We start from the raw sequence: 24,788 nt of genomic DNA, 5'->3' as shown, positions 1-24,788 counted from the left end.
GTTTTATCACCTAACACATAAGAAATCATAGCTAGCAAGACTTGTTTGGGGGTGTTGGGGGGCGATCAGGGGAAAGGAGAGCAAAGAGGTGAATCAGGATGTGGTTTAGGACCAAGTTAACATTTTTTTTAAATTATTTTTATCGTTTATTCTGGGGAGGTGTGCGTGTAGATGTGTTGTATGTTGAGGGGACATCTGTGTGCCATAGAATGCGTGAGATAAAAGGACAAGGTGTAGGAGCTGGTTTTTGCTATCTTGGGAGTCCTGGGGGTCCAGTTCAAGTAGTCGAGCTTGATGCAAAGCCTCTGCCTGCTGAGCCATCTCGTTGGCCTCAGGTGAGCATCTTGTGGATATTACTGTGGCTTCCGAGTAGCCTTTAATGACCGCAGCTTGTATCAGCGACCACCAACAAATGAACTGACTGTCCACAGACACAATCCTCTGGCCCCTGAAAAGAAGCCTGAAGTTGGAGGCAACGAGGTTATTGCCTTAGCAGGAGAAAATGTTTGATCTGCCTTGTAAATACCTGGGATTTATAGCACTGCAGACAATCCATAGGATGCAGGTTAACACGAAACAGACACACTTTTGGAACTGTGATAAACAAGATTATCATAGTGGTGTGTTTGGTAACATATCTACATACCTCCTCTAAGGAGGAATAGCCACGGCTCACCCACTGTTGGCCAGTGTAGACTGTTCTTTCTAGGTTCCTGAGCTGTGGAGTTAACATAAAGCAGGCTCCTGAAATGGTATCTGGTCCACGCAAACACCACCCCAATAGTTTCTTCGTTTCCCGCCCCCCCCCCAACTTCTAAAATGCTCTTATTACTTTTCTAATTTAAAAAGTTATAATGAATTGCTGATTCTCCTGAGAGGAAGACCAACTCTACCTGAAATTACTTCCCCCCAAAGCAACTTTGTGGCCCACAAGGCATTTCCTAAACTTACTGGCAGATCCTGTGGAGAGAGCATGGAAGGGTTAACCTGCTGGCCCTATGGGAGATGGCTCTCTAGTCAGTAGGCCCACACTTGGACGGGTGGTGGGAGTCAGAGGAAACTAACTCAGAAGAGGTGTGGTGGTTCAAGTCTACAATGCCAGCAGCTACTACAGAGGCTGAGGCAGAAGGTGCTCTTGCATCCAGGAAGTCAAGATCTTAGAGTGAAAAAAAGAGGTCAAAACTTAAGAAATTAAGACAAATGACCAAGAGCCAACAGCTAGTAAAACAATAACATTATAAATAAAATACGGGTATTAAAGTTTGCCGGCTTTTTTTGTCAGCACTGACGGGATAAATAACCCATACTTTTTGAGTGTATTTTAACTTTGTTTCAAAATTTTGAGGGGCTGAAAAGATGGCTGAGTTCCCAAAGTGTCTTGCAAACATGAGGACCAGAGTTCAAATCCCCAGAATCTATGTAAAAAGCCAGGTTTAGGCCTGTAACCACTGGAAGGAGGGGCCAGAGACAGCAGGGTCCCTGGAGCTCACTGACCAGCCAGCCTGCCTAAGGGCAGTGCAGCGGGGTGCGAGAGACATCCCTCATGACGTCAGCGCGTACATCGTACATGCACAGCTCCGCCGACAAGTACATAAACCACACACACAGCATACCCAGAAAACAAAATGGAACAAAAAATTGAATTAGTTGTCACAGTTTTTTTCCCTCACAAAACGAACTAGTTGGAAAAGCTGACAGTGCGTGGTTAGCAAGGCCAGGACTGCTACAAATCAAGGCTGAAGATGGGGGAGACTACAACAAGCAGGTGGTTCCTGGGGGGGTCTCCGTCTCAGATACGCTGGGATGCGCTTTGCTTCTCCGATGCAGGATCAAGTGCACGGCCTTTCTCAAAGTTCTTTCACAAAAGAAGCAACCCCACCACCAGCACTGAGGAGAAATTATTAAAACTTTGATGCGTCCTGAACACTATGTAGGAAGTTGTCGTAAATCCCGGGGGTCCCTGCCAGGGCTCACATTCTGCTCTGTAAATCCTCACTCTGCTCCTGCTAGCTGAGGCCTAGCACCTGGGGTCCTGCTGGGACCTCCGGGCTCCTGTTCTCTCCCATGCCTCCGCCTGTGTGGGAGAAGCCAGAAAGTACAGCTGCTGCCTCAGGCCCACCAGCTCCACTCCGGGCTCTGTAGCTTTGAATTTTCCCCTGCATGTAATTATAAAGTATGCATCCAGTTATTTACTTTCCCTGTTCCAATGCAGAGCGTGTTACTGAATAATCACAGCTCGCAAGTGAACCCAGCTTTTCTGCTGCAAGGTCTGAATTAAGAAGATTACAGCCCTCCTATCATTCCACTTTAAACAGAAACCACTACTTGTTCAACTTTAAAAAGAGAGCGCGAAAGGAAACAATGGGTCTCTGTGCTCTCAGAAATGCAAGCACACTGTAGAATTAAGATGTTTACATGTGTTTTGTTGTTTCTCACAGCCCTAAATTGCTTCATTTAGAAAGGTAGAAAATAAAATGTATTCCTTGCATTTCCAGGAACCGGGAGTCTGGCAGCTGATTCCCTGCTGTCCTAACATTTGAAGGAAGAAAAATTACGGTCAAAGTGGTATCAATTTGCTCTATTTATCTAGGGAATTAACTTTAAAGCTTAATTGTCACAGACAGTGACCTTTATCTATCCTCATGAAAATCCTCAGAGAATTAGACAGACAGGCTACTGGGGGGGGGGGCGGGCAGAGGGATTCAAGGTTGAACCCACCCTCGTGGAGGAAAACTCTTAACTCAAGAAGGCAAGATAACCCAGCACGTTCCATTGCTCAACACCCAGATCCAGCTCCTAACCCACTGCTTCTGTCTGACCCATGTTTCTGCTGTTGAACTTGTCCAAGAATTGCCTAGGGAATGTCCCTTGACAGCGGGAAATGAAGTATCCTCGAAAGAAGCTGAGACAGGGTCTAACTCTTGACCCAGCTCAGCTCTCAGAAGACTTTCTGTGGATGGACAAGTAGCTAGGGAATGAATTGAGGAAGCTTTGATTATTTAGGAAGGCCTCTGGGCAGGATTTCGCCTGGAAATTTCTCTTAATCTGGCAGAACTTGGAACAAAAGCTTGGCTGGAAGTATATACTATCAAATTAATAGAACAATTGTAGGATAAAAAACAATAAGTCAGAAAACAAAAATGCAGGCCTACAGCTCATAAAGTTTGCTTTATGTAAGCGGCACAACACTGGACAAGCAGACATTGTTCTCAGAGGAGTGACACCCCCACCCTCACCCCTATCCTGCCTGCCCCAGCCCCATCATTCTGCATGTGCTTAAAAGCAAAGAAGAGGGGAAGAAGATTATTTGAGGTAATGATGTCCAGGCCTCTGCTGTAGTCAGTGGTAAAGCTAGGTACTCGAGGGACACTACTGCCTGAATGAGGAACCTGAACAGCCAGGGGAGAAAGGCTGACGTTACAGAACAGCCTATGAGAACACAGGTATTAAAGTTCAGCTGGCCCTGCCTGTGGAAGGGCCCTAATGGGCAGAAACAACCAGACTGAACTAGGCTTCCCCCTGAATGCACAGCCATCTCATTTCCTGGATCTGTTAGGTCAAGTTCAAAATCTGCAAGGGACAACATGTGCTTCCTTTTTTCCCTAAAGCATGGAGCTCATTTGTTGCTTTGGCTTTGATGGCTGAGTGGTCCCTCTCTCTAGGAATGTTGTTCCCTTCGACCAAGGACAGTTCCAAGAAATCCTTTAATGGAATGATGAGTAGGTGGAGACTTGCAGTTAGCAAAATCAGATCAGTTAAATCAGTCACAGTGAGGGACCGCATGTCAGATAATAAACAAAGCCAAGTAATCCCAGGGTGGGATTCTCCAATTGACTGAAGAGGCTTCTGGGGCACTTCCATCCTGCCAGGAACAGTAATTAACCCTGGGGAATAGGAGAGCTAATTTGAGAATCATGCAGAGTTTATCTTCTCAAATACAAGCAAGAGAAAGCCAACGAAAAGGGGGCAAGAGAAAACAGGTTTGTGGTTTGGGATCTGAGGAAAAAGGAAGGCCATGGGGAACAAGACCTTCTGTTTTCAAATAGTTACTTCTCCTTATCTATTCCTAAGCAGTGTTTTGGATCAATGGTTCTCTAACACCCAGCTACCTGGAGAGGACTTTAAATGGCAGGAATCCCAACTCCAGCTCTTGAGAAAGTCTAGTATATGAACAGGGCAATAGTACTCCTCAGTTTAACAAACTGATTGAGATCAAAATTTGAAACATTTGGATAGAAACAGATAAGCAATAGGAACTCATTATAGGTTCTTAATTTTTGCAAGGCAACTGTTTTAGAAGCTCCTTGAGGAAACACCTGTCAGTAGACAATGGCTCTTCCCAAATTCCCAAATCCAATCGATAGCCAAATCCCCTAGGGATTTACCTCCTTAAAAGGGAATATTCCCTGTCCGCAGGATCAGTGACAGTTCTACCCAGCTCTTCCTAAGTTAGCCCTTCTCTCTGAGCTACACAGAAGACAGCCAAGGGAGTTCTTGGGAGCAGACAAGACTTGGCGGATCAAGTCAGCATCTCTCCTGGAGCCAAATGTCAGCTTCACTGTGGTTGTGAAGCCATAGCAAAGAGGGTCCTCATCTCAGAGGTTAAGTCCCAATCAGGTCCAGCATGAGGAAACTCATCCCACCTACCCTCAACCCCTTCCTACCTCTGCAGCCAAATGTGTAAGAAGAGAGGACTCTATGACACTGTCACCAAGATAATTCCTCATTCCTTGGTCCAAAATTCTTAAAGTCCAACATGGAAAAAAGGACCAAACCAACTTAGGTGGGCTTTTCTACCTTTGCAAGCTATTGGAAAGTGTGTGTTGTAGATACTTGTATATGTTTGCTACAAAACATACATGTCCTTCCTACACATCAACGGTATACATTACTATTTAGACATGTAATTACACCCTGAAAGGGGGAAATGAGTTTGTATGTGAAGGGATTGATAAAAAGAAAATGTGATTGTACACAGACTGAACATTATACTTTTATTTTTAAAATATCGTACGGTTGGTATAAACAAGTCATAGCTTACAGATGTGTGTAAGTCAGCACAAACTGCGCACATTTGCTAGTTGGAGGGGGGGGGAGAACCTGGGTTTTAAAATTTGTTTGGGCTGTATGTTCTTTTCCTCCTTAGCAGAGTGGGAGCCAAAAGAATTAAATTACAGGGTAGAATATAAAATACCTCCTTTAAGGAAATAAATGTGTAAAAGAAACTATCTAGCCAGTTCTCTCAGGCACGGGAATCCCCTGGGGCTTGTGTAAATGTATATCAGTTTGTCCCCAATGACACTCCAGATGTTCCCGAAGAGGGGAAAACTCCCACTCCTACCCACTGGCACTAACACCCTTACACGTGATCCAATACTCAAACTTGCCCCAAGCCAGGTAGCAACCTGAAGGGTGACTGCAGATGGGACTGGGAGCTAGGGGCCTTTGCTCCCCCCTCTGCCTCCACTGTCCACCCTAACTTTCGGAGGAGAAACGGCAGATGGTGAGTACTCATGTGTAAGGCTCAGAGGCAGAGCTAAACCACAGGCAGAGCTCCCTTCGGAACAATTTTAAATGGTAATTAAGTTTCTCTGTACTTATCTTTTGAGAGTGTCCTTGGGCTCTGGCTGAGCAGGGACTTCCTCGCTGTGTGGCTGTGTGTGAGGTCTGCCTGCAGATTTGACCCTGCCCCTCTGTGGAACCTGAGCTGTACTTTTCCCCCTTCAGTGTGTGCCAACAGAGGCTGTAAAAAGAGTGTTCCGGCTTTTGCAGCTCCCCCCCCCCCCACACACACACACACTTCACCCGCCCCCCCACCCCAGTCCGCTTCAAGTAGCAAGGCCAGGAAGAATCTAGCACCGCCTCTGTACTGTGTACTATCTCTTCTCTCAACCCATCTCCCAAGGAAGAACTGCCCGCACGACGCAGTGCCCCGAGGTGCCCACGAGGCCTGAAGGATCTTTCCAGGCTGGTTGCTGACACCTCTAACTGGAGCGGATGAGAAAGGAAGCCCAAGTGATGGCAGCCGGCTCCAAGTCTTCAGAATCCCTCAGATAGAGACTCTCACCTCCCACTGGAGCAGCAAAGGCAGAACAAACAGGAGCCCAGACAAGTCCCAAACACCCGGCAGTGATTGCGGTACCAGGTCATGATGTTAGATGGTAGCCCATGGAAGGAAGCAGGCAGCAGCGCAGACATGCTGGAGCTGAGACTCCTGGCTGCCCCCAGCACCCATTTTCTTCTTACGTGGGAGACGCCTGTATTGTACCTGGAGACCCAGAGTCAAGATTTCATTTGGAAATCTCCCTTGCCACCAAATATGCCTAGTGACTAGGTTCTGTTTTCTGTAGTGTCTCATCAAAGAGCAAGCTTGCCTTCCTCCTGTCTTCCTCTTTGGCACCTGGCCAGCAGGTAGCCATGTTGGAGTAGAAGGTTTAACTGAGTCATCAAATAGGGGCAATATTTATTCAACATAATAAGAGTTATCAACCAGGAACCTTAGGTCTGAGATTTTGTGATTTACATGGTACCATAGTTACAAATGAATGAGTCTGTCTCCCCAGTAGACTGTAGCTCTTTCTTCACTGCTGAACCCCACTAACCAGGACTGAACACACTGAATCCACAAGGCATACATTTTAAGTTAATTAACACGTGGGGCACACCTTTAATCCCAGCACTCAGGAGGCAGAGGCAGGCAGATGTCTGTGAGTTCAAGACCAGCCTGGTCTACAAAGTGAGTTCTAGGACAGTCTGTAAATGGAGACTGCTCGTTTGTTTCCCGTCTGCCCAGACCCAAATAATCACACAGGAATTATATTAATCACAACACTACTTGGCCTATTAGCTTAGGTTTCTTATTGGCTAGCTCTTACATCTTAAATTAACCCATTTCTAACAATCTATGTATCGCCACAACGCTGTGGCTTACTGGAAAGGTTCCAGAGCGTCTTTCTCCTTCAGCAGCTACATGGTGTCTCCTTGACTCCTGCTACTCTCTCTCTAAATAGCTCTCTAAATATCTAAATATCAGATTTCCCTCCTGGCTTTACTCTGCTAAGCCATTGGCCGAAACAGCTTTATTCATTAGCCAATAAAGCAGCACATATACAGAAGGACCTCCCATATCAATAGTCAGAGTTACATGGTGAGACTATGCCTCTAATGATGATGATTATGATGATGATGATGATGATGATGATGATGATAATAATCACAGTTAAAATATACCCATGACCTTGCTTCCTTGATATACAAGCATTTTAGAAACCATTGCTGCTAATGCAAACCAGGTTACTCCTAGGTCATACGTCCTGTCAAGATAATGTGGTTAAGGATGAGGCAGAGGGGAACAGGACAACTGAACACACCCACATGACACAATCGTGTTCTCCTTCACACTCTCCAGGGTCTGGGTGGGTCTGGGTGGGCCCAGTGTGCCTCATGGCCTGGGCAGCACCACGCTCTATGTGTGCTTTTCCAGGCTAAGGAAAAGGTGACTGTGGCCTAATGCATATTAGAAAGGCTGCAGCCTGAGACCCTGACATCATAGCACCCACCCAGTCTGGTTCCTGGAGACAAGTCCGCTTGCCAAGCAGAGGCCTGGGTGTGTGTGGGGACAAAGGACACAGGAGAGGGTTAGGTGACTGTAAACTGGAGTGTGTGGTTAACACATGCAGTGTGAGCAGGCGTGCATAGGGTAAGAAAGGAGTGGGCCTCTCGGGGTGTGTCCCCTGATTTATGACATTATCTATGCTTTGGGCGCAGAAGCAAATTAACAAAGCTTATTGACTTTATATAAGATTTGGACTCTCTGAGTTTGACTCTGGATTTATCCTGGTCCACAAGAACTCGGCCAATCTAGCTGGCCTACTGATAGGGGAGCAGCAATCCTTTTCTCTCTGGGACTCCTTACAGGGTTAGAATGAGGAGAGGCTTGAGTTATGCGTGGTGACCATCCCGGGAGCCATTCTGATGTGAAATAACATCACTGTAACATGTCTTCTCGGTAGGAAGTCGAAGGCTTTCCTGTGCTGGCCCTCATGAGACAGGGTTTCTCTGTGGCACTCACTCTGTAGACCTGGCTGGCCTCAAACTCACAGGGATCCACCTGCCTCTGCCTCCCACTGGGATTCAAGGTGTGCTCCACCCTGCTGGCTGGCCTTCAGTTTAAAAAAAAAAAACAAAAAAAAAAAAACGAGCTGGCTTAGACATTGACCTTTCCCCCTTGACTCACAGAATGTCCTAAAATGGCAGGAGAGTTCGCTATGTGTTTTAAAGACTACTGATCAATAGAAACAGTAAGCTCTTTTTTTTTTTAAGAACCAATTTTAAAAATTCTACTTTCCTTGTCCCTACCTCAAGTCTGGATAAAAGTTCAAGGTTTCAAACCATGGCACGGTTGCCCAGTAGACAGTACACATAGGCACTAAGGAATATTGTGGGAAGGGAAGTGTACGGGCCTTATACGCTGGCGCTGCATTCGTTTCTTTGGAGTTTGGCAACTTGGATTGAGTTCAAGAATAGCGTATAATCCTCTAGGGAAATACTCACAGCAAACAGCGGCAAGGATATACATTTTCCTTTGTTAAAACTTGTGTCTGAATTCAAATATTGGCCTTGGCGTTTCCTAAGTACTGGCTCCCCTGAAAGTTACTGTGTCAAACTATTTACACTGGGAAGCAAAATCCTGTTAAGAAATAGGATCCCTGGTTGTAAAGAGATTACCATGCCCCCGACCATTACACATTTTATATTCTGAAAATCCTCATAAGAAAAGATCATTTTAACATGGTAGCTATTTGTCAGACTGGAGACGGGTGTGTGTACAACTCATGACTCTGGGCAGTGGGAAAATTAACTTTTCTATGTTTTCAGTGGCTTTCCTGTATTAACTCATTAAAAAGTAGCTTTTGTAAGGTCTGAAAATTGAGGATGACAAAACCTTTAATTAAACTGGATTGGCAGGGCTACTGTCTGTGAGGTTTTCTATTACTCTCACTGCTAATAGTCCTCTGACCCCCAAACCTCTGAGGGAAACAGAGGGTCCAGTGGAGGGGTTCCCTTTGCTCGATGAGAACAGACACAGGAGTCAGGGTTCTAGAGAGTTAGAGAAAAGAGAACTCTCATGGAAAGTGTTCAGTTGGCATAAGATTAGAAAGTGTTGTTTACAGTCAGGGTTTTAGTCACTTCACAAGGAAGTCATTCTGCAGTCCTTAGAGAAGGAGACAAATCAGCAGGTCTGGAATAAAAACCCCTATGGCCACAGGTTTACCTGTGGCCTGGTAGGTAGGCAGTGTGGGGCCACAGTCGGAGAATCGGGAGTGGGCTGGAACCAGTACAGACAGAGCGGATAAGCGGAATGTGTAGAGTTCCAGGGTCCTTCAAGCATCCGGAGAGCCTCGGGGTGACCCTGGAACACAGCAGCCCCTATTCCTTGCCCACGCTGCATCCTACCTGGTACCCTGTGACCTAACGCTGAGAGGGCAAGGGCAGATGAGTGTGGAAGGCTGCACGACAGACATTTAGAATCACTCCAAGGTAGTGACAGTGAGAAAAGGACAACATTCGCGTGGATAAAGAGAGTGGGTGAGCATCCGAAGACCAGGGACTACAAAATAAAGTGAGATGTTCTATGTACTTGGTCCCTAAAAGAAACTTTTTTTTTTCTGAAGTCAAGTGAAATCTAGTATTAGGTTAACAATCCTACTGTTACCCTCAACAGGTGTCCAAGGACCCTGAAGTTGTCCATGTAGAGCCAGAGAGTGACCGACTGAATAAAACAGTGACTGGCTGAGCGAGTTGTCCCAGGCCAGATATTTAGATGTGTGTTTTCCCTGGGGAAGGAAGAAAGAAAAGGGTGGGAAGGAGAAAAAGAGGGAAAGACAATGCCTGAAAGATGAATGGAGCTTCCACCATTGCTCCCTAGTGACGATTTAATCTAGGTCAGTGATTCCCAAATTTTATAGGGTCTCATATTCACCTGCAAGACTTATTTAAACACAATTTTCAGGGTTCACTCCCAATTCTGGCTCAGTAGGTGGGACAATACTTTTGGCTTCTCTCACAAGCTCCTCAGCGATGCTAAATCGCTAAGTCTCCTACTGTCTGTAGAGAGCTGGAAATGCCTCCTAGGGCTGTCTTCCCACCAGCATTCTAAAAAACCAAAGTCAGCTAACACACACACACACACACACACACACACACACACACGCATGCACGTATGCAGGCACTCAAGTAACACACAGTGTCACCTTGTGAAAGTCTGTTGAAACACAGTTTTCCAACTGCTGTCTCTTTTAAGAGTGATCTTTTCAGGGCACCATAACCCATCTGGTCCCACAACTGCAGTCTCCTGGGATGCTCCTGGCTCTTGACCTCTGCTGTCTTCCTAGTTTGCCAACACTTACCAGCTCAGCTCCAAGAATTGAAAGTCGCCTAGGGGTTGACCTGGCTCTTTCCATCCTGGGAAACTGCAGAAGACCCGCTGCCCTGGGACACTGGGAGGACAAAGCCCTCCATGCCTGTCACCATGCACCTTGGGAAGCATGCTTTTGCTGCACGGGGCTTGAGATGCAGAGTTAATTTTTGAGAGTCTTTCCCGTCCACTGTTCCACAGTTTCTATACCCTCCTCCCGCCCTGACCCGGACTTCTAGACCAGGAGACATTCTGTAGTCTAGCAGGCAGGACTGGGCCGCTCTCACCCTGGTGACAGGTCGCTGGGATACCTTGATCCACATCCGTATTTGACAATCCAAACACAGACCGAGACAGAGCCCTGGGGGTGCCCCCACCTCCCTCTCCCACCTCCACGCTTGATCATGAAGTTTTCCCAGAGATTCCATGTTCAGCCTCCCTAAATTGCTTTCCCTTCCGTGTGACTTGGTGTCCCCCAACGTGGTAGCCAGAAGTTTGTATGCTGCAGACTCCGGTGGGGTGAAGTTGAGTGAGGGACGCAGGCAGAAGGAGGGTGCCCTTGGGTAGAGTAGACCCTCCTCACCTCTCTTTAGTGGGTATGGTCCAACAAAGGGCAGCTGGGGCTGGTCAATCAAGCCTGACTTGGGACAGCCAGAGCGAAGACCCATGGCTGTGGTGTCAGTCTAGCCCCCTGCTGTACACACTACTTTCTGTCTTCTGCGAAGGGGCTCCGGTTCAAGTCAAGGAGAACGAGGGGTGAGTGAGATCCCTGGAGGCCACACACTCACACCCTGGAGCCCACGCCACGAAGTGTTCGACCTATGCCTCCAGGGGGCGCTGCGGCCCTTCTAGCGAACTGCAGAGCTAAGAGTCGGCAGCGGCGTTTTCCCACCTTGTTGCGTCCGAAAGCCCGAGACCAGCCACACTTCCTTAGAAGATGAGATTCTTAATCCTGGCACCCACCTCCGCAACCTCAACTCTCCTCCGCGTCTAAGGTGTGCCAGCCTCTTTGCTCTCCTCACCCCCGCACTGCTCTGTGGCTGGAGAGCATGCACTGCCTGCTGCAAAACCCAACAAAGGGTCTCCGCTCCGCAGAGTTTGGGGAAAGCTGGGGACTGGGAAGCCGGCCCTCAGAGGGATTCTAGAAAAAAAAAAGATAAGCTTTCCGTAATTTTATTTTTAAAGCGGTACAAGTTATTTAGAATGTTCGCAGCGTGCAGTCAACTCCTCGGAGTCTGTGTGTGACACCTGTTGACTCCACCCGCAGACTCCTGGGTGGGCTGGGGGCAGTACACCACCTCAGCTCCCAGCTCCTCTGAGTTTCCTGTGTTAGGCCTCGAAGCTTCCTCCCACAGCGTAAACGTTGCTGTTGGGTTTGGGGCTGCAACCGCCCAGCCCGCTCCTGATCAGTGTGTTAGCCATTTCCCCGCCAGTGTCCCTGGTGTCGAAAGCCCAGTGCCCCGAGGACAGCAGCTGACCCGATTCGCGAGAATTTCCAAGTTAACAGGCAGCTGAGCTGCGGAGGGAGCTGGGGCAGCTCGCGGAGACTCAGACCGGGGGCACAGCTGGCCTGCGACTGACTCCAGGACCTCTGCTTCTGCACGCCAGGACCCCACAGCTAGTTGGTGGCCGTGTGGGCCAGTTTTTCTGTATCCGGCATTTTGCAGGTCGAGCTGATGGGAGCGAGTCGTGGGCGGGCTCTCTCTCTGAGTGCGCCCTAGATACCCGCCAGCCAGCACTTGCTCCCCCCTTCTGAGCACCCCGAAGTTGCGTTGAAGGTTCCAGGTGAGCGCCCCGCATCCTGGAGGGGTGCGGCGGTGCTGAGTGCGCTCCGCTGCAGGCTTGGCTGGTTGCACCTGCCCATCCGGGCCGCGGGGCTCGCAGGCCGCCGGGGCTCCCCAGGCAGTGCTGCTCGGTTCAAAGGTGCGAGCTCTCGGACTCCTCACTACCTTTCTAGCCTCCTCAGTGCTGGGGCTGAGTTGGCCCAGAGTTCTTACGAGGCTGAGGTGCACGAGGTAAACGTGTTTGCAGTAACATCCTAGCTCCGGAGGTTTTCGGGGAAGGGGGTACAGCTAATTGCGTCTACCCGGGGGGGGGGGGAAGCCGGCAGTTCGGTACCCAATACACACAGGTCCTGAAGGTGCGAAGCCTGCTGCTGGAGAGGTTGCCTCCACTTTAGTGAAAAGGAGCCCAGAAGCACAGTCTCCGGTCACCACCGGGTGCTTAAAAGTCCTGGAGATCTGAATGAAGAGAAAGTTCCCTCCAGTTCTCCAAATTGAGAAAGGCTGTGGATGGAATGAGGCGGTTGGGGAGAGGGAACCGCAGGCATCCTGGGAGCTGAGGCTCAGGACCAGGCGCTGAAATGAAAGCACCCTATGGGACCCGCTCGGAAAGGGGGTTTTAAACCTCCGAACTCTCCGAAGCGGCCTCCTATGTCCATGGTGTTCATCAAATTTATTCTCAAGGAGTCAAGCCCTGCAGGACACCGAACACGGAGTCTCTCTCTCTCTCCACAGGCTCACTGTGTAATCCTTGCGAACTTAAAACTGGAAAGCACAGGGAAAGAGAACCTGCCGCTCCTGAATTATGTTTTACCAAAGAAACGAAAATTTATATTCACGTCGACAAAAATAAAATAAAAAGGCTTTTACCTTCTTACAAGACGGTTTGCATAGCGCCTGCCTGCCTCCTCTGCATAGCCTTTGACCGCTCTTAGCGTTCTGCTTACATCCACCGCTTCCCCACACAGTCCTTTGAGAAGGGTGACCAAAAAGCATCTTTTAGCGGAACGATTTTAAATTGCACAATTTCTTTAAAAGAATCTATGCTCCTCCAAGTACCTACTAACGTAAGTGCCCTCCGGTGACTCGTTTGGGACCAAGGATGGTTTGCTCACTTTTGTTCAGGCGCACCGCGTTTGAAAGGAAGCTGCTTGCTGTGGATCCTGTCATTCCCTGTCACCCTATTCCAGAGGGTCTGGAATTCCCTCCTTCTCCTTTACACACTCACAGTGTAACTAAACCTTTAGGGGTGCTAGGAAGCCTAACAGTGCACGTCAAATTTGATTAGTTTTCCTGGCGGGCTGAACAATGAACTCAATTTTTGCTGAGAATGAAGATAATGCGTGTTTCGAGACGTTGGAATAGTATTTTCCTAAAATTTAAAAATGATTGTTCTTCACCCATTCCAGATGGGCTCTTTATTGTTTGCCAATGGATCGCAGATGCCCACAACTTTAACCAAGTTGGTTAGCTGCTTTTGAAATGCACGTTAGGTGATTAAAGCTTAGATGGTAGAAGAAATTTCTTCTGGAACATTCCACATGTCTTGGCACTAATTATGAAATTAGTCAATTGTCACTTCCATAAACAAACTTCGTTTTGAAAACAGCAGAGGAAAACAGAAAACAGACTACACTATAGCCATAATTGACCAAAAGTATGGACGGAACTATTTTACACTGGGGGAGGGGAGGTACACGCTAGAAAACAAAATGTAAAAGTGGTTGTTTTGGCCCTTTGAAACAGATGGTCATATAAACGTGTTAAGACGTGGAAATGAAGCCAGCCAGCTAACGAAGTAAAAGTACAAAATGCAAAATGCCCTTTGGACTTCTCTAAGGACTCCGAAAAGCATAGATCCAGAAGTTGAGCTTCCCACAGAGTGAGGCAGAGGGAGGAAAAGTGTCGTCCTAAGAGAGAGGACGGGCGTTGTCTTTGTGTGTGAGATTTGAATTGAGTCACCTTGGGCTCTGAGTCTGGGTTAACCGGGAAACCTCAAGCAAACCTGCGCCTTTAAGACTCAGTTGCTATCCAAACACAAGTAAACAGAGTGGACCATTAGCCGGCGCCGGGCGTGGAGGCGGAGCCTGGATGCTGCGGCCCGCACCGCTGCAGGACGCCCGCTGGGAGGGGAGGCGGGGCCGCTACTAAAGCCTTGGACTCCGGGCCTGGGGCAGCCTGGGGCGGGACGCGGGCTGGGAAGGAGCTTCGCGCACTCGCCGCCGGAGGGTGATGGCCCTGCAGGACTGCGGGTTCCGACTTTGCCCGCAGTCAGCGGCGAGAAAGTGGCCCAGGCACCGCGGTCTGGGCGAGCGTTGAGCACTCATCCAGAGCACGCTCGCTCTTTACACATTCCGCTCCCACGGACTGACGAAGACCACGATTCGCTCTCGCTTTCGCTCCCCCAGATCATGATCTCAGTTCCCGGGACCGCGCGCCGAAAAAGAAGTTCGCCCAACTTGGACTTCATGACCTTTCTAAGTTGTGCGCCCTGCTGCCTGGACCTAGTCTGAAGCGAGCTGCAGCCAGGCAGACCTCCGCGCTGGCGGTGAGTGTCTCCGGGACCCAGCTGTGGTTGTCCTAGGAAGGAAGGGATGTGGGGGTTCAAGGGCGCCCTGGTTCTGTCTGGAGTGCCACGAGTTCAGAGAATGAAAAGCACTCCGGTGAACCCCAGTCCGGGGCCTCGTGTTCTGGCTTCCTTCGGTCCCCCGCACGCGACTCTCGACTAAACACACCCAGTCGAACTTTTGTGTGCTGCAGCATAGTTTGGTTTTGGTAGATTTACGCCTTCGGCAAGATTTATAAAAAGAACGAACGTCGTATTTTGGAGTCAAACCCCATCAACCGAGGCGTTTTTCCCCTGCTCTAGAAAGCCCGGACCCATGCGTCCTACCACAGCCCCGGCTCACAGCACAGAAGGGCTGGGACACGCGGTGCGGTCAAGCCAGCGACTGCAGAGGCACAGTTCACACGGGTCCGGTCGTAGGTGATTTTTCCCCCCAAGCGTGTGCTGGCCTCTTGCATTTCGCTCCACTCCCGCCTTTGCCGAGAGGGCAGCAGGAAAGCTTCCCAGGGGCTAGGACGCTTGGGTTGTGGAAATAGCCGGGAAAGGAGCCGCGGTTGTAGGAAGAAGGGAGGACGAGGTGTAGCGCAGTAGCGCAGAATCGGTCTGCCCACCTGTGAACAGAGAACAAAAGAGCGCTGACTGCTCCCGAAGCGAAACTGGGTGCAGACCGCGAACTGCAGCTGACTCCACAAACTGCAGCCTTGAACAGAATAGGAAAATGACACGGGGAGAGAGGGAGCGGAGACAAACCCAGATTATGCGGAAGGCTTCTTAATTTAATTAACTCCTTGGGAGGGCAGAGGCTCAGGGAAAGGGCAGGAACTTCGTGGCTGCCCCCCCCACCTGATCAAGTCCTTCCCCCTTCCCATCATGATTTGGATCTCTTTCTACTAGGGCTCTCTGATTTATATACAACCCTGTTGAATTTGAGCTGAAATTCAGCGAGCGTATTCACCCGTCCGTCATTTCACTCAAATCAACACACGGGGTTTAGCAGATGACCCTGAACTGTATTATTTTTAGATAATTCAATGTAACACAACTGTTACCAAATGTTGAAAAGTCTTTGACAAATTACCAGAGATCCTGTGTTGTCCGGTGTTTTGAAAGCTTCACCAAACTGAAATCAGTACGTTCAACTCTCCCTTGCTGACAGCCAGTGAAACTAAATGTTATGAAATATCCAACCTGCCCGGGAATTCCATTGAAAACGGATGGAAGAAATGTAGCTTCATCTCCGTTAAACCATTTGTGACTTTTGGTTTAAGGTTCTCTCCTTGCAAAATTAAAAGTAGCCAGTGGTGGGAGCCAGGCTGGTGGAGGAATGACAGCGGCAGAGGCCCCGCATTTAGTGCCTGAAATCGAGTGTGCACTTAACCCCAACAAAACGAAAGTACCTTAGATCTCTGCGTTCACTTAAGCGATGGTTTGACATACATTGGTAGCGACTAAACAGGAATATGGGAACGAAACTCAATAGCTACTTATGGTAGCGGCGTTTGGTAGGTGTTTAGGGGAGACCTGTTTGTAAAAGGGTTTCTGAGGGCCTACTGGCTTTGCTCTTTCTTTGCAAATTAAAGCTACCTTGTGTAATATGAAGTGGCAATTTGGGACCAACAGAAAAGATAAAAGTCTTGTTTCTGCATTTTAAGTTATTGGGAAGAGGAGAGTGCACTCAAGTCTCTGCAGACAGAATTAAGAGTGTGACCTTTATGGCAGAGTTCACTTAGTGCAGTTAGAATTTTTAAAAAATCATTAATGTTAATAGTCATTCTGTCAACCTGGCCCTGCTCAGCTGCATGCTGAGAATCATGCATTGCCTCTTGTATTTATTTCTAAGAAATCTAGTCTGGGAAAACACCCAACTAATAATTTCGGTTTCCTCTCTATTCAGGCGAGAGGCTGCTTTTCAACACTAGGGGGGAAAATTCTCATTACCCACGGAGAAGAAAATAAAGATGAAATTTATTATTTTTAATTGAAGAGAAAATAATCAGTGATGTTAGCAGAATCTTCCTCCCCCGCCCGCACCCCACACACGTAGGAGAGGGTGTGAGGGTTGCGGCTGAACAGAAGTGAACACTGATTTGTGCGGTGGGAAAGTCTATCACTAATGGGAGTTTACAGTTTCGGTTGAATGGTCTGACTGAGACCCTCTGACTGTTACACACCTCTCATTAACTCCCAGCCTGAACTCCCAGACCGCATACCACCAGGCAGAAGCAGTTCATTAATAAATCTCCTGTCTCCAGACTGTTCCAAACAGCCGGGGAAGGTGGGGGCCCACTGAAGCAGCTAGTTTCAGCCTTGCCAGAGCGCTCTGTCATTAGCGCAGCCCCTGAACTGCTGGCAGATACTGCCCCAAGTGCCACTTCCTAACCGCTCTCGGGAGGAAAAGTCGGAGGGCAGGGAGAGCTGGGCGGGCCCCTTCACCCTCCTGCCCAGTCCCAAACCTCGGGTGTTGGGGGTTAGCATTTGGCGGGCTTCCTTCCTTGCTTGCTCCAAACCCTGCCCCTGGGAGGCCACCCTCGGCTGTGCAGGCAAAACCTGCTCTTACAAAGAGAGTTGGCTGTGGGACCCTGTGGGTCCGCTGTGAACGCAGGTGAGGTATTCCAGGAGACCTGGGCTGCCCAGGGTGGACGCCAGCAGGCCACACACACCCCAGGACTCTCCGAAGGCAAGGATCCCCTGCTGCTCTTCCTTGGCCTCCTCCAGAGCGCTCCCCCTACCCCCGCCCCCGCCTCCTGAGGGTGCCAGATCAGGAAGCAGCCCCCTTCTTCTGAGAGTCTGGCGCTCAGTCTGGGAAAAGAGGTTCGGGCCTCAGAAACGTTCTGTATCCTTACTCCAACCGGCTGGAGTCTGAACCATCTGGAAGGGATCTTGGTAAGGGGTGGGAGGCGAGGCAGCCCCTGAGGAGGAGAAGGGGTGAGTCCAGGCCGAACCCCCCCCCCCCCAGGTGTCACTTTTCTTTCCTGTGGGCCGTCACTGCTGATAAATGGGACTAAGGCAGAGGAAGGAAAAAGAAAGCCAGCGAGGTCAGCGCGGGGCGAGGCCGAGTCCTGCTAGGGCCGGGTAGGACGAAATGCCCCGGGTAAGCGCGGGAGAGGCTACCTGAGTGGGGCACAGCGCGGGAAGAATCCACGCAGGTGGATCGAACCAGGCCTCTTGGGCCTGATCGGAGCCACGACCTACAGTGTCCCAGGGAGCTGGCACGCTTCTCCGAGCGACAGCAGCTGACTCTCCGGCCTTTGGGCCTTGATCTCTCAGCCCTCCTGATTTCCTGTCCTAAGAGGATGAGGGTGACTGGGGTCCAGGCAGTGACAGCGCCCAAGTCCTCCGTCCGCCTTTGCCCTGGCGGTGTCCCCTCTCCCGAAATCCGATCTTCCTACCACCCGTTCGCCAACTTGCTGCCAGGCCTCTGGTGTCTCGATGTCTCGAGGTCCTGGAGACTTAGGAGAAGGGAACTTAGAAGACAAGACCCGCGCGGTCGCCCAAGGACTGGATAATAATCATGGTGTCTCCCTCTCTCCCCTGGACACTTTTAGGGGTCCCTCTGCGTGCTGCTGCTTCTTTTACCTTTCTCTTACGCCCGCCGGCCTCTGAGACCTGGAAGAAGGGGGAGGCTTCCTGCACCCCTCCGGAGCCGTTGGGAAGATGGGGAGCAAGGCCCTGCCAGCACCCATTCCACTTCACCCATCGCTGCAGCTCACCAATTACTCCTTCCTGCAGGCAGTGAACACCTTCCCTGCCGCGGTGGATCACCTTCAGGGCCTGTACGGGCTCAGCGCTGTGCAGACTATGCACATGAACCACTGGACGCTGGGGTACCCCAACATGCACGAGATCACGCGCTCCACCATCACGGAGATGGCCGCTGCGCAGGGCCTCGTGGACGCTCGCTTCCCCTTCCCCGCTCTGCCCTTCGCCACTCACCTGTTCCACCCCAAGCAGGGAGCCATTGCCCATGTCCTCCCGGCCCTACACAAAGACCGGCCCCGTTTTGACTTTGCCAACTTGGCGGTGGCCGCCACACAAGAAGATCCCCCTAAAATGGGAGACCTGAGCAAGCTGAGCCCCGGGCTGGGCAGCCCCATCTCCGGCCTCAGTAAACTGACTCCGGACAGAAAACCCTCCCGAGGGAGATTGCCCTCCAAAACGAAAAAGGAGTTTATCTGCAAGTTTTGTGGCAGACACTTTACCAAATCCTACAATTTGCTCATTCACGAGAGGACCCACACGGACGAGAGGCCGTACACGTGTGACATCTGCCACAAGGCATTTCGGAGGCAAGATCACCTACGGGATCACAGGTGAGACCGGGAACTACAGGAAGGTGAATTTGCCCAGGAAATGTCCTGATAGACATAAATGTCACTAAAATCCAAATCTCTCCCAAAGCCGGCTTCAGTGACCCCCACCCCCTCACCCTGCAGCCGCAAATTCTTCCGAGGTCCTAGAGCAGGAAAAATCTGGTAGCTTGTTCTTGGCCTAGGAGCCTGTAATTCTATTTCCTCTGAGTCTGCCTCGGTACTGAGTGAGGGGTGAAAAGGCCTCGGGACCCCGGATTTCTTCCCAGATGGATGGGCGGGTGGAAGGGTGCAGATTTTGGAGAATCTATTGAGTCCCCACCACCACCACCCCGAGTACCCTAGAGCGGTCCACAGAGTTTCTTATTCTTTGAGGGGGTCTTGAGGTCCCCGTCTTTAGCAACAGCTGCAGCCCTCCTGGATTAGTAAAGGACAGCGGGTTAAAACAATTCCCATGGTAGGGGTGTGGAGGTTTCGCCGATGTTTATTTGTGTCTTCTTCTAAGGTGGGACTTCGTATCGGTCCTCGAGGCTGTGTAGTGATTCGCAAAATCGGCGCCCCCCCTCCCCGCACCCACCCATCCTCGCCTTTCGTCTTGATTTGGCCAGGTTAAATCCCAGGGTAAAGCCTGGAGGCCTAGAACGGCTCTTGGAGCCGCTTTCCGAACGAACCCCAGAAATCCGCCAGAGAGGGCGGTCAAGTGTAGATAAAGCCAGACCGCCCGTGAATGTTTCCAAGAATCTGTTAGTTGAGGTTAACTATAAACAGAATTTCACAGAAAGTCTAAAAACAACATAAATAATAGACATTCTGCTTCCTGTGCCCTTTCAAAATTTCGTTGGAATAATTGTGGAAAGCAAATCCTAAGCCACAGGGATGATCCTTTCAATGAAACCTTGTGTTGATTTTCAGGTATATCCATTCCAAAGAAAAGCCCTTCAAATGTCAGGAGTGTGGGAAAGGATTTTGCCAGTCTAGAACTCTCGCGGTTCACAAAACTTTACATATGCAGGTAAGTTCATTTCCTTCCTCTAAAAGAATGGTTCGTTTTTATCATTAAGACTTTACAAAAAGCAGGGTCTGTTTCTTAAAGCTCTTTTTAGATTAGCTTTCTAGTGGGGAAACAACACTTGTTTTTTAAAATATAAAATTAATATTACATAACAAAGAATTTTTCTTAACGAACAGGCCAGCTGATTTAAAATAAATCCTAATGTTAGTTTTTATACTTTTTTTTTCATCCCATCTGCTATGCGTTTAAAACTTCCGTGTTTGGGAGGAAATAAAGGTAATTTTGACAATGGAGCCATGGTGAAATCCCATATGCTCTCTTTCCCAGGGGCCTCGTAATTTGTAGCTTTCAGGACGTTGAGGAATAGTTTAATTTTCTAGCAAACAGGAGCTTCATTCCCGGGAGAATGCAGTTCCTTAGGAGCGGATTAGGTGCACCCCCCTTTCCTGCCCTTGACGTAGCGATGAAATACGTGGCCCACCGAGGTGGTCTTATCAGTTCAATCGGGCCTCCGCGGGCGCCTGCACGTGTGTGTTTCCCGATTGGCGGATTAGGAGCCCAGATCTGTCCCTGCAGGTCCCCTCTTTTGTTGTCGCGTGCTTGTTATGTTAAAGCTTGGTGCTGAGGAGACAGAAACTGTTGAGGAGGGTGCCCGTGGTGGTGTGAAGGATTAATCCTTTGCCTTGCTTCACATCTGAACAGGAATCTCCACACAAATGCCCCACATGTGGAAGAACCTTTAATCAGAGAAGTAATCTGAAAACTCACCTTCTCACCCATACAGACATCAAGCCCTACAGCTGCGAGCGGTGCGGCAAAGTGTTCAGGCGAAACTGTGATCTGCGGCGGCACAGCCTGACTCACACCCCGCGGCAGAACTTCTAGCGAAGCCCAGGATCCGTCCTGTGCGGCCGCGGCTCCCTCCCCCAGACCCTTCTCCTTGCCTCCCACCCGAGGACCCACCCCCACCCCCTACTGACCCCAGCTCTTCCCCAGCTGTAGCCGCACCTGCAGCTCCTACGCCTTAACTGTTCTTCCGGAGGACTGAGAACTCTCTAGAAAGTCACCCCCCTTTGCAACCAGCATATACTAGATCCTTGTAGATATTCACGGCTCATTTTGGAGCTCTGTACATAATGTCGTGGGTCTTCGTCCTGTTTTTGTTTGTTTTTGTATCTTGTTGGATGCATCTAGACATGGAAAATGGAAACCAAATTTATCTTTAAAAACTGTATTTTCAAAATAAAACTTTTCTTGTTTCAATGCTGAGATGTGTCTGCATGCTGCTAGTCAACGTCTGTTTTCCCGGGCGGGGGGGGGGGGCTCTAGAAGAGCGGGCAACCCCTGAAAATTCAATGGGAAGGGCGCTCTTTATTCCTGAGTTTTAAAAACGGGACTTCCAGTTCTTTTAATAAAATTTGAGCATTTCCCTTTTAGTACTGTGGCATTTTGGAATGGGATCGTGCCTGGTCTCTTTCTTTCAAATATATAAAATTGAATAACCTTGGGGTCTTAGTCTTCTTGTTTATTCTAGTCTCTGTGTTTATTAAGTCTATTCCTTCAGGTAAGTATACTATAGTAACCATTGTTGATAACACGCTGTTCGTGTTATACCCTTGGAAGGCCCTGATGGCAAGAGGCATACAACTAGAGGAGAGAGGGGAGCTTCGTGTTCTGGAAGTTCTTGACCTGTAGTCGAAGTTTATGGTGGGCAACTGCTCCTACTATTAGACTTTGAACACTGTGATTTCTCGCTATAAACACAGACTTTATCCTGCCTTCAGGGGATGAGCATAAAATCAGTCCTCCCGCAGAACAGGAAGATACGGAGCCTGGGAGGACGGGGAAGAGGAGAAAGGAGAAACCACTTGGTTGTGTTTGCACACAATATTTCTTTCCAAGGGTGGAGATCAATTCTGTCAGAAGGTTAGGATTTCTCCTCAAAGCAAAGTGAGTGAGGTCACTGGCCAAGTTCTGCCCTTGGGAAAATGTTAGTAGATTCCTGATAGCCTTCTAAAGTGTGTCAACCATTGCCAAGAGGTCCTGGAGCGTGGGTCACCAGGACAACAGTCCTGAAGTCACTAGGATTGGGGTGGAGGGAGACAGGATAGGGCCAAATGAAAGGAAAATGACCCCATTTAGAGAACATCCCTGGAACTGGTGGCCCAGTGGCCCAGTAGGCACTCATAAATAGTTTAATACCGAATAATAGGCTGAATTAGGCCGTGTCAGATTTCTTTTAAGAACTGTATTATTTGTGAAAGGTTGACTTGTTTAACCTTCAGGGGATATCAAGCAACAAGTCCTTTGCTTGATAGCTTAGGATGGGAATTTGAAGATAAGATTTGAAATTTCTCACCAGTGTGTTTTTGATATAATTTCCCAGGGGGTTTCAACGCCTTTCAGAGTCATCTGTTACCCTACTCTTGAGAGAGCTGGATGAAAGTCACCCCTCAGAGGTTTGGTTCTCCTGAAGAGTCTTCTTACCTGCATGTGTGTGGAACACAGCACAAATACATCCCCAGAAAGAAGACAGTTCAAAGCCTTCACTAGGAAGGGTCAGGCAAGAAGTGATGTGTGTGTTTAAAGGAATTAAACGTCTGTTTATTTTCTTCTGTTTGTTCAGAATTAACTCTGTGACCTCCCCTAACCCTGCTCTCACGCTTCTGCCTGCCTTGACTTGGAAGATCTGAATACTTCAGGGCAGGATTAGCATCAACTGTCCCTAGAGACACCCCCTCCCCATCTTCCATGTGGTCAGACTCACAACCCCACCCACCCCTACGTACAAGTGTCCCAGTTCCACTGCACAGAGGTCAAACAGATTATAAAAGCATGACCCTTGCCCACTGCCAACCTGCAGGCACATTCTGGAGGTCCCCCCACAGATCTGTAGATTGATATGGCCACCTTAGGGTTCCTTCCTTTTACTCTAGTTGGTCAATTAAGGCTCCTAAGTGAAAGAGGAAGCCCCAGGAAAGCCGAGCGGGCAGTTCCTCTTCTAGTCTGCACACCATTTCAAAGTCAAGGTCATTTCTCCTCCACTTTATTTCCTTATTCCCTCACTTAGCTAGTGTTTGCTATGGGCTTTTCCGTTGCCAAGATTTGTGACAGTTGCTCCTGCTTTTTGTTCTAAGTTTTGCTATTGTTTTAGAGACAAGGGTTTCCATTGGAGCTCAAGCTGGCCAGGAACTTACCTTTGTAGCCCAAACACGCTTTGATCCTTCTACCTCAGACTCCTGAGTCCTGGGATAGCAGGTGTGGGCCAACACACCCAACCTGGTTTTCATCATCTGTTTCTGTCTTGATGCGTCTAGTGGCACATTTTAGGACTCTTGACTTCTTAACCAATTTAAAAAATCTACATGATAGAGCTTACTTTAAAAGCTCTTAAATCCAGTAGCCATTTAGGCTTAGACAGGACCATGCTCTGTGACCTCCATACAGTCTTCATGATTCCAGGTAAAATTCTGAATAGTTGATTCCTCTCTAAACTGAGGGCTTTTCTTCTCTATGCTTAAGTATGCAGGAAACTGAGTCTGTGTGAGACACTCCTCTAGGACATTATGAGGATAAGGCAGATCTTGTGTCTTGGGAAACAGAGCTGCTGGGTTTTTGTTTGTTTTGTTTTGTTTTTTGTTTCTTTAGTTCAGAGAAGAGTCATTATCCACGTTTTGGATTAACCCGTGTTTCCTGACACCCTCTATTGTCAACTATAAATCAATGGCCTTGGCAAAGGAGTTGGCAGAGGAAAGATGACACCAATCACAGTGGACAGCAGCTACAGACAACCATCGAGATGTGACTGTCCTCTCACCTTGTCATCTGTGTGTGAGAGCTGAGGGATGTTTCTGAGCACTAATTACACCGTAACCCAAGGCCTGCTTGGAATCGCCAGAGTGAGTTTTAGGTGCTCTTATGGCATTCAGTTTGAAATGCAGGTCATTGTAGCCCAAGCTCTGTATTACTGTAGTAATGAGCATTACTTTGCTATATACTATTGTATAAGGGAAAAGCTTCCCAAAATCTAACCCTAAGACAGGTACACATTTTAAAAGCAAATTCGGTCTAAAATTATAAATAGGCACAATTACCTCTGCTGCTGAAATAAAAAACAGTGCTGGAAATGCCTTCAATTTGTCAGTTAGTGAGCACATGTGAGCCTCTTCACTTAAACACTTGGTTAGACACCTGTCTCAGCTCTGGATGGGCAGCCGGCTCCCGGGAGGTGCTTGGGAAATGGAAGACTGTCAACACAGGTAAGAGCATATCTAGATTTAACACTATGTAGAAACAACAGAAAATCTCCATATGAGTATGGAATGAGTTGCTTTTCTTATCACCATATAATTTCAATATTACTGTAACAAGGAAAGAGAACAAATTGCAGAAACTGTGCAGTACATTGCAAACACTTGTGTGCCGCGAGGATTCCTCGCGTTCGCAATCACCGGTGTGTTAGGCTGAGACTGTATTTCTCAATGTTTCCCTCCTAACATGTCACTTGACATTGATAGCTACTACTGGTGACAGCAGTGAGCAATAAAGGGGGTGGAGATGCAGAATGATTCAGCGCTGATGACCTGAGATAATTCAAGTTCATTCTTGTTTCTTTTCTTCTTTTTTATTACTTGTTGCCTGCACCCACACAAATTACCTTATTATCTAAGCTGTGTGATTTTTCTCTATTGAAACAACCCAAAAC

The 24,788-nt window shown here is 48.7% G+C and overlaps 1 protein-coding gene across 2 annotated transcripts; it reads left to right on the top strand.

Moving 5' to 3' along the window:
* The first annotated feature begins 14,361 nt into the window (after positions 1 to 14,361).
* On the top strand, positions 14,362 to 21,350 carry Osr2 (odd-skipped related transciption factor 2). Of its 2 annotated transcripts, none has more exons than XM_075961212.1 (4): positions 14,362 to 14,746; positions 18,310 to 19,074; positions 19,984 to 20,083; positions 20,868 to 21,350. In XM_075961212.1, the coding sequence occupies exons 2-4, from the start codon at positions 18,419 to 18,421 to the stop codon at positions 20,940 to 20,942; spliced, it is 831 nt and encodes a 276-aa protein (XP_075817327.1). In that variant the 5' UTR covers positions 14,362 to 14,746; positions 18,310 to 18,418; the 3' UTR covers positions 20,943 to 21,350. The 2 variants fall into 2 exon arrangements, with proteins under 2 accessions (XP_075817327.1, XP_075817326.1); XM_075961211.1 differs by having other exon boundaries at positions 20,786 to 21,350.
* The last annotated feature ends 3,438 nt before the right edge of the window (positions 21,351 to 24,788 follow it).

Source organism: Microtus pennsylvanicus, chromosome 2 (assembly GCF_037038515.1).
Source record: "Microtus pennsylvanicus isolate mMicPen1 chromosome 2, mMicPen1.hap1, whole genome shotgun sequence".
NCBI lineage: Eukaryota > Metazoa > Chordata > Mammalia > Rodentia > Cricetidae > Microtus > Microtus pennsylvanicus.
Note: the sequence above shows the minus strand (reverse complement) of the source record. Positions and strands in the feature narration are given on the sequence as shown.

Coding starts and splice junctions, on each gene's coding strand:
- Osr2 (XM_075961211.1), top strand. CDS start 18,419: ATGGGGAGCAAGGCCCTGCCAGCACCCATTCCACTTCACCCATCGCTG. Junction 19,075..19,983: donor GATCACCTACGGGATCACAG/GTGAGACCGGGA, acceptor GTTGATTTTCAG/GTATATCCATTCCAAAGAAA. Junction 20,084..20,785: donor ACAAAACTTTACATATGCAG/GTAAGTTCATTT, acceptor ACATCTGAACAG/GAATCTCCACACAAATGCCC.